Source organism: Branchiostoma lanceolatum, chromosome 1 (assembly GCF_035083965.1).
Source record: "Branchiostoma lanceolatum isolate klBraLanc5 chromosome 1, klBraLanc5.hap2, whole genome shotgun sequence".
Lineage (NCBI taxonomy): Eukaryota > Metazoa > Chordata > Leptocardii > Amphioxiformes > Branchiostomatidae > Branchiostoma > Branchiostoma lanceolatum.
Window position 1 is genome coordinate 18853299 of NC_089722.1, and position 12926 is coordinate 18866224.

At 40.8% G+C, this 12926-nt stretch overlaps 2 protein-coding genes across 4 annotated transcripts; both read right to left on the reverse strand.

The window, feature by feature from the left end:
- Positions 1–764: 764 nt before the first annotated feature.
- On the reverse strand, positions 765–3704 carry LOC136439357 (uncharacterized). Its single transcript, XM_066434751.1, has 7 exons — positions 3577–3704; positions 3393–3483; positions 2888–3001; positions 2702–2728; positions 2238–2315; positions 1915–2080; positions 765–1641 (listed from the first exon to the last, which is right to left on the reverse strand). The coding sequence occupies exons 2-7, from the start codon at positions 3465–3467 to the stop codon at positions 1463–1465; spliced, it is 639 nt and encodes a 212-aa protein (XP_066290848.1). The 5' UTR covers positions 3468–3483; positions 3577–3704; the 3' UTR covers positions 765–1462.
- Positions 3705–5903: 2199 nt separating this feature from the next.
- Positions 5904–12924, reverse strand: LOC136439318 (RNA N6-adenosine-methyltransferase mettl16-like). 3 transcript variants are annotated; one of them, XM_066434694.1, is made up of 8 exons: positions 12759–12924; positions 12264–12627; positions 11515–11655; positions 10555–10813; positions 9629–9698; positions 9239–9328; positions 8099–8263; positions 5904–7616 (listed from the first exon to the last, which is right to left on the reverse strand). In XM_066434694.1, the coding sequence occupies exons 2-8, from the start codon at positions 12607–12609 to the stop codon at positions 7098–7100; spliced, it is 1590 nt and encodes a 529-aa protein (XP_066290791.1). In that variant the 5' UTR covers positions 12610–12627; positions 12759–12924; the 3' UTR covers positions 5904–7097. The 3 variants fall into 3 exon arrangements, with proteins under 3 accessions (XP_066290791.1, XP_066290799.1, XP_066290783.1); XM_066434702.1 differs by having other exon boundaries at positions 8099–8248; positions 12264–12924; XM_066434686.1 differs by having other exon boundaries at positions 12264–12924.
- Between the last annotated feature and the right edge of the window lie 2 nt (positions 12925–12926).

The window sequence follows — 12926 nt, forward strand, 5'->3', positions numbered from 1 at the left end:
CAATCTCTACTAGGAGAATTCCAGATTCTACTGGTAGAGATTGGAATTCTACCAGGACAATCTCCAATTCTGATAGAAGAAATTCGGATTGCATCAAAATGTTTTGAAAAATGGACTGAGTCATTTCACACCTGAAATTTAGCCTTAGAAATTCACCATTACTATTTTAGGTTAAATACTGTATGTTTTAGATATCTAATAAACCTTCTGTCAAGACACATTGTAACCATGCGGATTGCCGTCCGGTCCAACCTTAGTCAATGGCTATTTGTAAATGCCACTGATATGTCAATCATTTGCATACGGCCATTATGGATTAGTGACTCAATATGCTCAACTAGTTTTTCCAGTTCGTTAGTGACTCGGTATATAAGAGCTAATTTACCCCTGCCAAGCCAGTTCCAAAATTGATGTCAAAGTTATCAGATATCTAAAATATGAAATAATTCACCTAAAATAGTAATGGTGAATGTAGGCTTAGCTATGCTGCAATTTTAGGTGTGAAATGATTCAGTCTATTCTCCAAAACATTTTGATGGAATCCCAATATCCAGATCCCGATTCCAATCTCTACTAGTAGAGATTGGAATTCCAATCTCTACTAGTAGAGTCCGGAACTCTACTAGTTGAGATTGGAATTCCAGTCTCTACTAGTAGAGATTGGAATTCCAATCTCTACTAGTAGAGTTCCGGACTCTACTGGATTCCAATCTCTACTGTGACATATATATTAACAGTACGGCAGTAATTTCACGACCAGTGAATTACAGAAGCATACAGAGTGACTTTAATAGGAATAGGTTTAAAAACTTGCATACAGTCAGTGAACAGTCAAATAACCATTCATATGTATTTGTATTGTGTCTTAACTTCCAACGTCGGAAGTACCTTCGATCCCAAAAGGTCTATATAACGCGCTACAAATTGAACCAATATAGACTTAGCTACATACACATTGTACATAGTAAAACTTCTAATCTTCCCCGATCCTATTCATGGTGATGCGAGGGCCCCCGGTGGTAAATCCAATGGTGATCCAAGATTTAAAGCTAGGTATGCGTAACTCACCAAACATGTCACTGCATAATGCATGTATAAGGCAAATGTAATTCTTTTACATCAATTATGCCACCTGCCGATTCAAATTGACCTGAAAAATAGCATTTTCTTAAACTTGTAAACAGGCATGGCATAGCAAGACCGTAAGGAATAATACGATCATAACGATACAAATTATACATATTAATATTAGAAAGCGCTAACTAAGTCTCCCTTACTTCCCCTATGTGTTCACCTGTTTGCCCGTGAAGGCACAACTGTCTTTCCTTTTTGTTTGGTTCATTTCCGTTAGGCCCATGAATATTCTAAAGTCTAAAGCGCAAATACTCCCCTAACTTTCACGCCATGCTCGTGATTGAGCCTTCGTCGACGACCTACGACGACCGGACTGTTGCAAGGCCTACTATTTTCCGATCCAGCTGCGACGACGGAAGACAGTACGGCGGCGATCGAACCACGTGCGGCGGCGAACGATACTACGTCGGCGATCAAACCAGGAGCGGCGGCGAGAGCTGCTCCGACGACGCCACAGCTTTGTTTGGCCGGCGGGCCTCGGCCTTTCCTTTTCTTCGTCGGAGGTACCTAGAAAGAAAAGACGTCAGCCATGTACTTGTATCAAGATTGTTGTAGCTAGCTGACTTCTGCTCTGACGAAAACGAGTCCATGATGAAAAAAAATCTCAAACAATATCGGCCTGTACATTTTCAAAAGAGGCATTAGGTGGCCTACAGCACTTACTCTCCGTCCCTCTATTGACAGCTCAAGTTCAGTGACATAGCAGATGCGTTTTAATTGGGGAAGGCCGTTAACGAGACAGACACGCTCTTCGACAACTCAAGAAAAAAGGCCACGTACCTGTCTCCACGATGACGTCGGCATCAGAGTTTTTGTCCGCCGGTTCAGCGGTGGCCCAGCGCGGGTCCAGGCCCTCACAGAAGTCCGCTAACTCCCCGCTCAGCTTGGGCTGGTCCTTACGGGTCTCGTCCAGGGAGATCGCGAACTTTCCCCCGTCGTCTTCCTCCTGTAAAATGATCATTTGCATTTCTTTTATTACTTTTGAACTCGTCCTCTTAATTGTCTTGAACTACGTATACTGGAAGGCATAGTTTTGGATGTTGTAAGATTGTTAAGATAAAAATCACGATAAAAGTGGGTAAGATTTATAATGTGTTGTTTACCTCGTTGTCACGGTCTGTGTATGATTCATCGACGATGTAGCAAGTTTTACCACCGGGAGCCTTCACTGCTACCAGACCCTGCGTATTGACATGATACAGGCACAGATGAATTAATCCCAGCGGTGCGCATGCTTATCTCACAACAATATAAACCATATAGGAGAGTTTATTGTTTAAACATGCTTCACATTGAAGAGTACTCAAACTTAAAATTATTAGGAAACACTAGTCATGCTTTTATGCGGGGATTTGATTTCGCGGTAGGGACAAAATGGAGTGTTCGCGGCGGTTGCGGTTGAAATTATATGTAGAGTATGCGGACAGAAAACAGAACAAGCATTTTGCGATGGCTGTAAGTTCACGGTGAAGGGGTCATCGCGAAAATCGCCGACACTAAACCACTGCGAAAATGTCAACATTTACTGTACTCTATGTCACAGCCATGTAAAAAAGTTAAATCTTACCGTCTTGGTGTCCTCCTTGAACTCGCCCTATCACAAAACGTATAGAAAAAAGATTATGATGATTGTATCTAAAATTCCCTTTATCAAAGTAGTTCAAATGAATAAAATGTGAACCAAACAAAAAAACAAACAAAAATCTGACAGCGTATGAAACAAGTTGACAAACCGGTGTCACGCGGCACGTACCATGGACAGGAGCTGGCCCCGGGCCATCCCTGCCGCCAACAGCACGACCAGCACGCCGACGAGGAGCGGGAGTCGCACACGACACAGCCGGCCTGGCCTGGCGCCCTGCTCGGTCTGTTTATCGATGAAAACAAAAACAGTAAGAATCAGGTTATGATCCTGCTTGCCATTCTTTTTTTCGTCCGTCTGCTATGATTTTAAGCTTCATATTTCCGATGAAATCGTCCCTTGAAATTTATAATGCATGCGCGCGTGTGGTGATCAATGATTGTTAGTTCGACCACTTCGCACACTTGTCATACATAACACGGACAGATTGACTTTTATTTTGCGCTTTAACATACATTAAACAGCAAGGCTTATCTAGTCTTACTTTAGAATGATCTAGATCAAGCTTAAGACTTTTACATATCTAAATGGGACACAAAGATACTCTTTAGGTCTTCATCTGTTCGACATCACAGAAAGTTTCGCCTTTTTAAACCGTAGATTTTCAATTGCTCACCCTGTAGGGGGCGGATCCGTGCGGGGTCTCCGTGCCGCCTTCTTGGTCCACCTTGTCGTCCTGGCGGGATGTCATCGTGAATTAAGAAAGCCTGGAAATGAAATATCGACGGATTTTAGCGGGTAAATTTCGTTAGATAAGCCAGCAAAATCGTCTAAAACGCCAATAGGTGTGATTTTTTTACCTGTCGTCTGCCCGTCTTGCCGCTCAGGAAGGAACAGGTAACTTCTGCAGCCGCGAAGTGAGTAAACTTGGGAGAGTTCACGGTCAGAATGGGACAGCGGGGCTTGAGGGGCGGTATATATACACCTGTTGGGTACGGTTCTGGGTACTCATTAATATTAAACATCATCTTCAGCCAATCGAATCAAGCGATTTGAAGCTTAACCAGAAATTCTACACGACGTTTTGGCCCAAATGGGCGGAGCTATGCTATTAATATCTATTTTGAAATATGGGCAGAGCTATCTAAGTTTGTGGCCCACCCTTTTCATATGATACGATGATCTCATCACGAAGCCATGAGGAAATGTCACACTTTTAGGCGACCAAATTCTGGTGAGAAAAGCGTGGAAGTGATTGCCTTCTTTCAAATCATTGCTTTCTCATTTCATCTTTCACAATCACGACCAGCTTTAACGATGAGAATGACCATAACAGACTATCATGGAAACACAGAGAATCTTACTGATATTTCAACAGAGATTGCATCTGATAACAAAGTTTTCTGACTGAGTGAGTTAGTCAATCATGTTAGTCAGTCAATCGATCCTTTTCTGATATACGATGATCTTATCACGAAACCATGTAGAAATGTTGTACCTTTAGGCGACCAAATTTTGGTGAGAAAAGCGGACCTCTGATTGCACTTTTTCCAAACATTTGTATTTCTCATATCATTCCGTGACACAACCAACACCAGATTTGACGGCGTGAATGACAATAACGTTAAGTTTTAGTACGATTATCGTCTTGTGAATGAAGAATGTGAAAGTGACGTCATAGGGATGAATGCTGGATCTGAGCTAGAACACCTTAAGCCAGGTGTCTGGCACAGGTGCACAAGGAAACATAGCCTCCATAGCAGCCCCTGTTAGGCTGTTTGAAATAGTCGCTTTTGTCTGACAGGGAAGCTGATTTGTCGGGGTTTTTTTCTGATAAGGTACTAAGTTCTGATTGTTCCATCGTATGGTCGTTAGTGGTACCGTTTTAGGCTTGGGACAACGAAAGATATAAAGAACACTACATAACCTGGGCAAAAAACGGACAATTTCAAAACGCCCACCGAGGCCTGCATTACAGGCTAAAGGAAACGATTAGCAGCGGAAACAAGATAATTGTGGCAGGATTATGGACTTGGATAGTTTGCATTGCCATCTCTCCCCACTATGAGGTCTTTAAAAAGCTACCACAACAAGTGAATAGTACTAGAATACACTGAATAAGATATATGAATTTGGCTTGGTCATGTAGTCTGGAAATGCTGTAAGATATCTATTGATGGCTCCAACCCAGAAAACTATGTCAATGACCTGATCACATAATTAAGCATTAAGCCCCGGGCTACAGACAAGCTACGACCGAGTTGTGTGTTACTTTTGTCTTGTTTCACAAGGAAACGATCTACAGCAAAAATAAGTTAATTATCGCAATGATATCGTCTATGAGAACAGTTGAACATTTCCGATTTCTAGATATTCTTCTTCCTCATCACTGTGAGGTCTTTGATTTAAAAAAAAAAACACATAACAAATGTATAATACAGGAAGTTCGGAGATGTCGACAAAAACGGGGCATATGATAAGTTCACAATTTTCCCCACCAACCTCTGCTTGGAGTTTATCGATTGAGTGGCGTCAAGCCAGCACACGTGTGTCAGTGACCTCATCATTTTGAGCCGTCATGCTTAAGCTATACAGACAAGGGACCGTCCGGTGAAGCGTCGCCTTTGTCTTGTTCCGCGAAAAGGAAACGACTCACAGCAAAAATAAGTTTAATTGTCGCAATGATATCATCGATTGGAATACTTGGATATTTTCACACGCGAAGGAGGAACATGTCACATGTGATAGTTGGGCTTGATTATCCAAAATTAACAAAATCGTGTTTTTTTAGAAAAGGACATCGATTTACTAGAAAAAATAGCTTCCCCTAAAACGACGTGAACAAAGCTTAAAATAAACCCAGCCTAAGTGGAAGAGGATGTTCAAAACTGTATGTGGGAAGTTACGTACACTAGCTATACATGTACATGGCATCAACTAGACTTTACATACCATCCTGGCAACTCTCGTCCATGTGCATATGTTTCTCTCCAACAAGTTCGGGCTTGTTTTTCGTGCAGACAAGAACTAAGATTACAATCCATAAGGTCGTATGGTCTTGCTTATGTATCCTATTCATATAACGTTAGATCTACCAGAAAGGACTTGGGCACAGGAAAGAGTTCATTTGTTGTTTGTACCTGAAAACTATTCACAATAAAAAAAGGCTCAAAACACAGTGACCAAGTCTATTTTGATGACATTTTATTGCAGTTAAATAGTGTTGACATCATAACAATTAACATCAAGATGATGTTATACTTATGTTATACTATGTTAATATACTTTTTTGGCCATCTTGCATGGCAGAAACTTATCATACAAAATAAACATACTTACATGTTATCTTTGAACATGTACAAAACGACAAAAAATAGAAGTTTCTTCATGTCTTATTCTTGGAAACAGTTTTATAAGGAAACTATAATTCAATATCATGGCTTCATGAGCATTTTCTTTGATGGACATTATTTGCAGGGAAACATAATTTTACGTTTAACTAAAAGATAAAAAAGAGAAATCAGACTTGTACAAAATCATCTGCATCCACCTTATAACTTTCACTTGGTCAACAACTCGAAGGAAATAACATGTCATTTAAGTTTAAATTTATGTTTAAATTTTAGTTCAATGTAGCAATACAGAAACCTTATGACATATTTAAGTCTGTGCTTTGCATGGAATTAGAAGGAAGCTGTATGGAAAAAAAACACGTATTGCTTAAAATCAAAAAAGGAGGAACTAAAAAAATACAAAATAACTTCATTATACTCAATGTTATCTACTGTTTCCATGCATCTCCATTGTTACCAGCTGAGGTCAGTCATACACAATCTTTATAGAGGAGAGTTGCAAACATCGAATTAGAAAGAGAATTTTTTGGATAATGTAGTCCTTTCAACTCAAGATGCTCTCCATAGTTTTTTGTTGAGCTTTAACTAAACAATAAACAGATAAAAATATATTTCCGCCCCTCCTTTGACAAAAGAAATTTAACAACTACCTTGTAGTTGATGAGGATCCTGGCACAACATAAGTATACCACATTTTACACATTTCATCTTCCCAACTAAAAAGGCTCTTCATACTAGCTGGGAATCATAGCTTTTTGTTGATTAAACAGTAACCATTTCAAACAAGCCTAAGGATAGGTACTATAAAAAAAGATGTTCTAAAACAACTGTGCTAAAATTCACCAATGTACGTGTTTGTGAAAAAAAAAGGAATTTTGATCAGAAGCGAAGAGTAAAAAAAATTCCTTGTCCTCCTTAGACAAAGGAAATATAATGTTAACAACTACCTAGTAGTTGATGAAACACAGTACGCCCATATATATGGATCATACCACATTTCAGTACAAAGTATGGATACTTCTTACACCTCACACTTTGGTGAACTGGCTCTTTATGTAACACACCAGCTGGTTCATACCATCCTTATCCTTCCCCTCCAGCCATGCCATCTCCATGACGATGCCCTTGTCAATCATACTGATTGACAGGCAGGCTTTGAAAAGCAACTCTTCAGACACAGACACTTCCGAAGCTCCCCGTTTACCAGGGCTGGTCGCGCTGTTTGCAGCCCCTTCTGTTGTCTCTATTTTCTTTCTGTCCGCATCATTGCCCTTCACAGGTGTGCCCCCCTCCCCAACATGGCTGCCATCATGCTCCATCTTCTCTTCTTCCGTATTTGGAGTGGACTGTTCCGCCATGGGTTCTTTCTGTTCCTCTGTATCAAACTGTAACAACAGTGGCTGTTCCACCTGTTTCTGTCCCTCCCTCGCCTCCCTGGACTTCTGCCTGCGTCTCTTCCTGTTGTGAATCCAGGTGTTCTCAGTGGGAGTTAGAGTCAGGGAGACACGGTGGTCTGGACTGGGGGGAGCACTCTCCTGGAACGGCACCTGGCAAGGAAAGGAAACATTATAGAAAAATGCTGACTCAATAAAACCTAATAAGAAAACAACAAACAAGATGGGTAATAAAAATTAGAAAAAATTCAATGTAACAAGAATCAAAATGAACGCCGCCAACAAGTCTTTCATTTCTGTATTCAAGATGAGCAGAAAGGGACACTACTGTGGTCGACTTGACTCACTTAATAAGTTGGCAACTATACTGGTGTAACTTCTACTAGTACTACTGCCTAACTAGTTTCACTTCTAAAACTACACTCATACCTCACTAGTTTTACTTCTACATGTACACTAGAGGCTACACTAGAGACAAATTTTCCCATCTTTGTTATTTTCTTGTCATGTTGACAATCTCTGATGGGGAACCAATATTTTTTTTCTTTCAAATCAGGCAAAAATCAATGCATGTGCTCATAAAATTTACTTGCTGTGGCCATGCACTTGCACTGAATACAGCTGTAGCTGAATACCTGCAGTTCTCCCAATAGCTGCTTGATGGCGTTGCTGACCAGCTGCACCCTTGTGTTCTGCATGCCTCCAGTTTGAGCAGCATGCTTCATGAGGTGCTGAAGGTACTTCTCTGGCACAACTGTGGTAATAGGGGGCTTGCTCTTCTTCTTCTGTAGTGGAGATGTCTATAGATATTAAACATACAACAACATACAACAAGGTTCAGAGTTTTGGTATAAAACCTGGTTTTCCAGTTCTTCCCTTTAGTCACTGACGATGCTGTCTGGAACATCTGACTGTTTCAAAGTTTCATCCAGATACTTGAGTAACTGTCATTTGGCCTATCTTATTACCTGGATGTCTGACCTTCGTCAACATAAGAAGGTTATATCTTTGTGATCTCTCAATGATTTCAAAAATCCAATCATGTTTTGGTTTGCTTGCTTATTGGTTAAACAATGGTAGCACCATCCTGTGGAGATGGTGCATTAACCTTCTCCTACCCCTGGCCATAACCAATAGAGAATCGGTAGCCATATTCCTACTTCAGTGTGCAAAAGGTCAAAATCACAGAATTTCAACACTATTGATATTTTCATTCTATCACTTATCAGATCTCAAAATTCATTTTTGGGAATAGGCGCACTGATGTACACATACCTAAGTAGTAGAAGTACATGTAGTATAAGTAGGTTTGCGAAATGTTGTAAGGTAAAGTAGAATGTCAGCAAAACCTGACAACAGAGTTTGTCAGCTATGAAGAATTGTGATTAACTGAAATTCTATACATGTACAGGCTAACATCAAAGTACTAGTAATGCAACAAAGGCTTCAGTATATTTTCATGACAGTGTACAATAGTACCTTTATGCTACACAAACCAGTGCACCCTCAGTCAAAAATTAGAAGCACAGTTCTAATTTTGGGTCCACAAACGTGCATATGCATCCAATATCCAATTCAGTAATAAGATTCAAATCTGTCCTAGGAGAGATTGGAATTCCAATTTGTCCTAGGAGAATCTGGAATCGTCCTAGGAAGGTTCAGAATTCCAATCTCTCTTAGGAGAATTCCAGATTCTCCTGAATTCCAATGTCTACTATGACATGTACATTGTACTTGGCCTCCCTAATGTAACGACATACAACAGAGACACCCACTAGCAGAGTGAAGTTCTCGTGGAAGGTCCAGACTATCCCCCATCTCATGGTGCGGCCCTGGCAGAACTCTGTGCACGCAAAGTTCTCTATCTGGAAACACAAAATGTTCACATACAATCAGTGAAGTATATCTTCATTTTTCTTACCATTTGCTTCAGTCAAGTTCAAATTTGGCTAAAAGGTCAAAGAAGACAGCATGCATTTTGGTGTTTGTTTAAGGTTTGTTTGTTTGCTAAGGCAGACTTTACTCTGAGTAAGGTGACTCAGTTTGAAAGAACTTTGTTATCCAGTAACTTATACCAACCTGATGAAACTATTCATGGCCATAACAATTATCAATACAACCCGCCCGACATGATGATGTTGATGATGAATGTACCTAAATCTTACCCCTTTTTCCTTCAGCATCTCCTTCAAAGGTTTCAAGCTGGATTTCTTGCCCAACATGGAAGTGTAAAACCTGTTTGAAAAAAATAACAAGGTACAATGTTTAACTATAATTGGTTGATCAAGTCCTATGTGGATACATGCAATTTGCTTGCAATAGGCTGACACAACTTCAAGGAATGCCTGAAGATGTAGAATTAGGAGCAAGAATGCCGGCAAAAGTCTTTGTATGGGTATTATTAAGGCCACACCAGTTTATATTTCATAGGTTTTGGGACATTTCATTTATCATGTAATGAAAGGGCTCCCTTGGAAATCAGTTACAATGTTAACTGAAGGGACCACCCTAAAGATTGATAAATAGATAAATAAATGAGAGCTTTCTAAAGTCAGAAGCCTGGATGTGAGAAAAACTTTTATCCGACTAGATTATCTGACTTTGTGTGTAGTAAGGTAAAGATCTGGTTGTGGATCTTGATCTAAATTGTACCTTGTGAATCAAAGTGGTGTGAATCACATGTACTTTCTGCATCCTAAATGATGATGATGGCTGTTTCTTCACTTCGCATCCTAAATACATGACTTTTAAATGCTAAGGCAAGTATGTGACTGGCCATATGGACGGGAGGCATAAAGGGCAGTAAGTAAGTAAGTATATGGACTACGCCAAATTGTGCGAGGAAATTGCAGGGGAAATATGTGACCACTACAAACAGAATGGCCACCGATGGCCATGGAGGCATGGAATGACTCTCTGGTTTGGCTCAAAATCAGATACAAAATGACTTAATTGGAAATCCCACTGACTTAAAAACCATGGAATGATTGCGCCGTTTGCCGATTGGAATCACTTTGTGAATGGCTTTCACAATTTGGTGCAATTTTGCGCAGTCCAGTGAGAGACCCGATTAAAACAAGTCCGTACTCACCCTATCCTCTGCTGCAGCTGCAGACTCTCCAAGATGATCCTGCCTACATGCCCCACCTCACCTCCGCAGGCCACACGCTCGGCCTCGCTCGCAGTACTGATGGAGGATGGCAGGGGGCGCTCGCTGCCCCGGTCAGGCATCAGTCCCTGGGCTTCCAGGTCATTGGCATAGAAAGGTGGGTTGCACATGCAGAAGTCGTAGCGAGTCTCGTCTTCCTCTAAGACTTTCAGAAGGCCTTCGTCCCTTTGGACGTGTTTTACTGGAAGTGAAAAGTGATGACAATATTAAGGTGACAGGTATGTGCATGTATGAGCATCATATAATGATAAAGGCTAGGTTAGTCACTTAGAGGTAATAACCAGGGCTTGAAATACTGGATGCATAGGCACTTCTGTGCATCCCAAATTGAAGCTGAAGACCCGATAATTTTTGACTGTGGATGAACCTAGATATTAAATATCTAGGTGCATTCACAGTCAAATATGTTCAAGTACATAGGTAAAGGTACTATATAATTGTACACTTGTGTACAGCATATTCTTGACATTTGTTTCTGAAAAAACTAATAAAACCTTTGTTACACTTGCATTGTACACCTACCTTTTTTCTATAGTGACCTCTATCTTTAGGTGAGGTGCACCAGTGCACGGTATTCCCCCAAATTATTTTTACTTCTACATAATTATAAAGCCTACCCGGCCAATGTGACTACTTTTTGGTGTTCCCTAAGCAAGCAAGAATCCTGTCTAGACTCTATAGTGACCACTTGTTCACAAGACCAAATCCTATAGGTCTGTATCTGTATCTGTATCTATATAGCCGGTATAACCGCCATTCGGCGTAACACACCGGTCCACTGCATGAGTGATCTTCTTGGGCAGTTTTGCCGTACAAATGTACGTGTTGCATGTCCCAGTTGTGTGTGGCATTATTAGTTGTGATCACCACAACAATACCCACCTGTGATGTTGTCCTGTTTGTTGTTTCTGCTGACGTTGTTGACAGCGTAGGTGAATGAGGTGGGGTCCACCTCTGTGGCCAGGAAGTTCCAACTGTTCAGGGTGCAGCCCAGCAGGGGGTAGATGCAGCAGGCACCAGCACCTATGTAATAAAAAAACGTTATATTCAGTTATCATAGAAATTTGATTAACACAAACATATGCATGATAAAAGAAAAACTTTGAAGAGGATCCGATGGAAGGTATGAGCCTGTTATGTCACTGGCCATGAATTTGGCCAAGCATGTTGACTCCTAGTCCTACAGTACTCTTCTAAGTGTGTTGGGTTCATTTAAATGTGCATCTAGGTTGAATGAGTTAAAGTTTGATATCTATTTAGCTTGGGCCCCATAAACCGGATCATATTATACTTACTTAATACTATTCCTCTATCGAACAAACACATTCAATTCAAATCAGATACACTTCTCAACTTGGATAGAAATCAAGCTCGAGGTTCTGTTCATGTGTGCTTGGTTCCACCATCATGTTTATAATGCATATAAAAAAACTGGCTGAACTTCAAAATCAAGGTGAATATTCAAGGTGAATAAAGCACCAGGTCTGCTTGTACTTTTTTTGTCTCCTGCATTTTGTGTACATAGAAATTGCAGCATTTACAGCTGTGACAAATATTAATATAGAACCAACATTGATCATGAACTACTTTTAGTAACAAGCTATCTTTAACCCGCCCTGCTACAAACATACCTATGTCAATACCCGTAACCTTCCCAGAATCCCCTGCTGCCTTCGTCACATCGCCCATCCCCTCTAGCAGGTCTTCGATCCAGTGGATGTAGTTCAGGCGCAGCGGTAGCGTCGGGATCAACCGATCGTTCGGAATCTCAACTTCCAGCCCAAAGTCCTCCTTCAGCAGGGTGCATGTCAGACATCTCATGGCCTCCGGTTCCTTAAAGTTTATGAAGCCCCGCGTCTCGGACTTGTTGTACGTCACGTATTGGGCGAAATCGGGGTACTTCTTAGCCAGGGTTGCAAAATCTGGAGGGTTGTTTTTGTACTTATTCCTAGGATGCATATATTTGTTGAGAGCCATCTTGTAAACAAGCCTGTCCTAGAATGTCAATATGAGATTGTTGATGAGGTAAACAAGTGAGATGCTGAGTTGAGCTCTGTGCATAAAGAGGATGATGAAGACTAAAAAGAGTAGAAAAGGGTCGTTTGGATTGCAAATAAATACAGTACCTGGATCAGAATAGTCTCCCTTGGGTATGGGTGTTTCCAAAACTAACAAAAACTTTCAAAAAACGACCAAAAATTGCAAATTTATCATTTTTTGGCAAAATGTGAGGAAGTTGAAAACATCATGGCGCGCTGCATCCTGGGAATGATGTCACCCTACTGAGTGTGCGC

Coding starts and splice junctions, on each gene's coding strand:
- LOC136439357 (XM_066434751.1), bottom strand. CDS start 3,467: ATGACATCCCGCCAGGACGACAAGGTGGACCAAGAAGGCGGCACGGAG. Junction 3,002..3,392: donor ACGGATCCGCCCCCTACAGG/GTGAGCAATTGA, acceptor ATCGATAAACAG/ACCGAGCAGGGCGCCAGGCC. Junction 2,081..2,237: donor ACACAGACCGTGACAACGAG/GTAAACAACACA, acceptor ATCATTTTACAG/GAGGAAGACGACGGGGGAAA.
- LOC136439318 (XM_066434694.1), bottom strand. CDS start 12,609: ATGGCTCTCAACAAATATATGCATCCTAGGAATAAGTACAAAAACAAC. Junction 10,814..11,514: donor CAAACAGGACAACATCACAG/GTGGGTATTGTT, acceptor TTTCACTTCCAG/TAAAACACGTCCAAAGGGAC. Junction 8,264..9,238: donor ACGAGAACTTCACTCTGCTA/GTGGGTGTCTCT, acceptor TAATATCTATAG/ACATCTCCACTACAGAAGAA.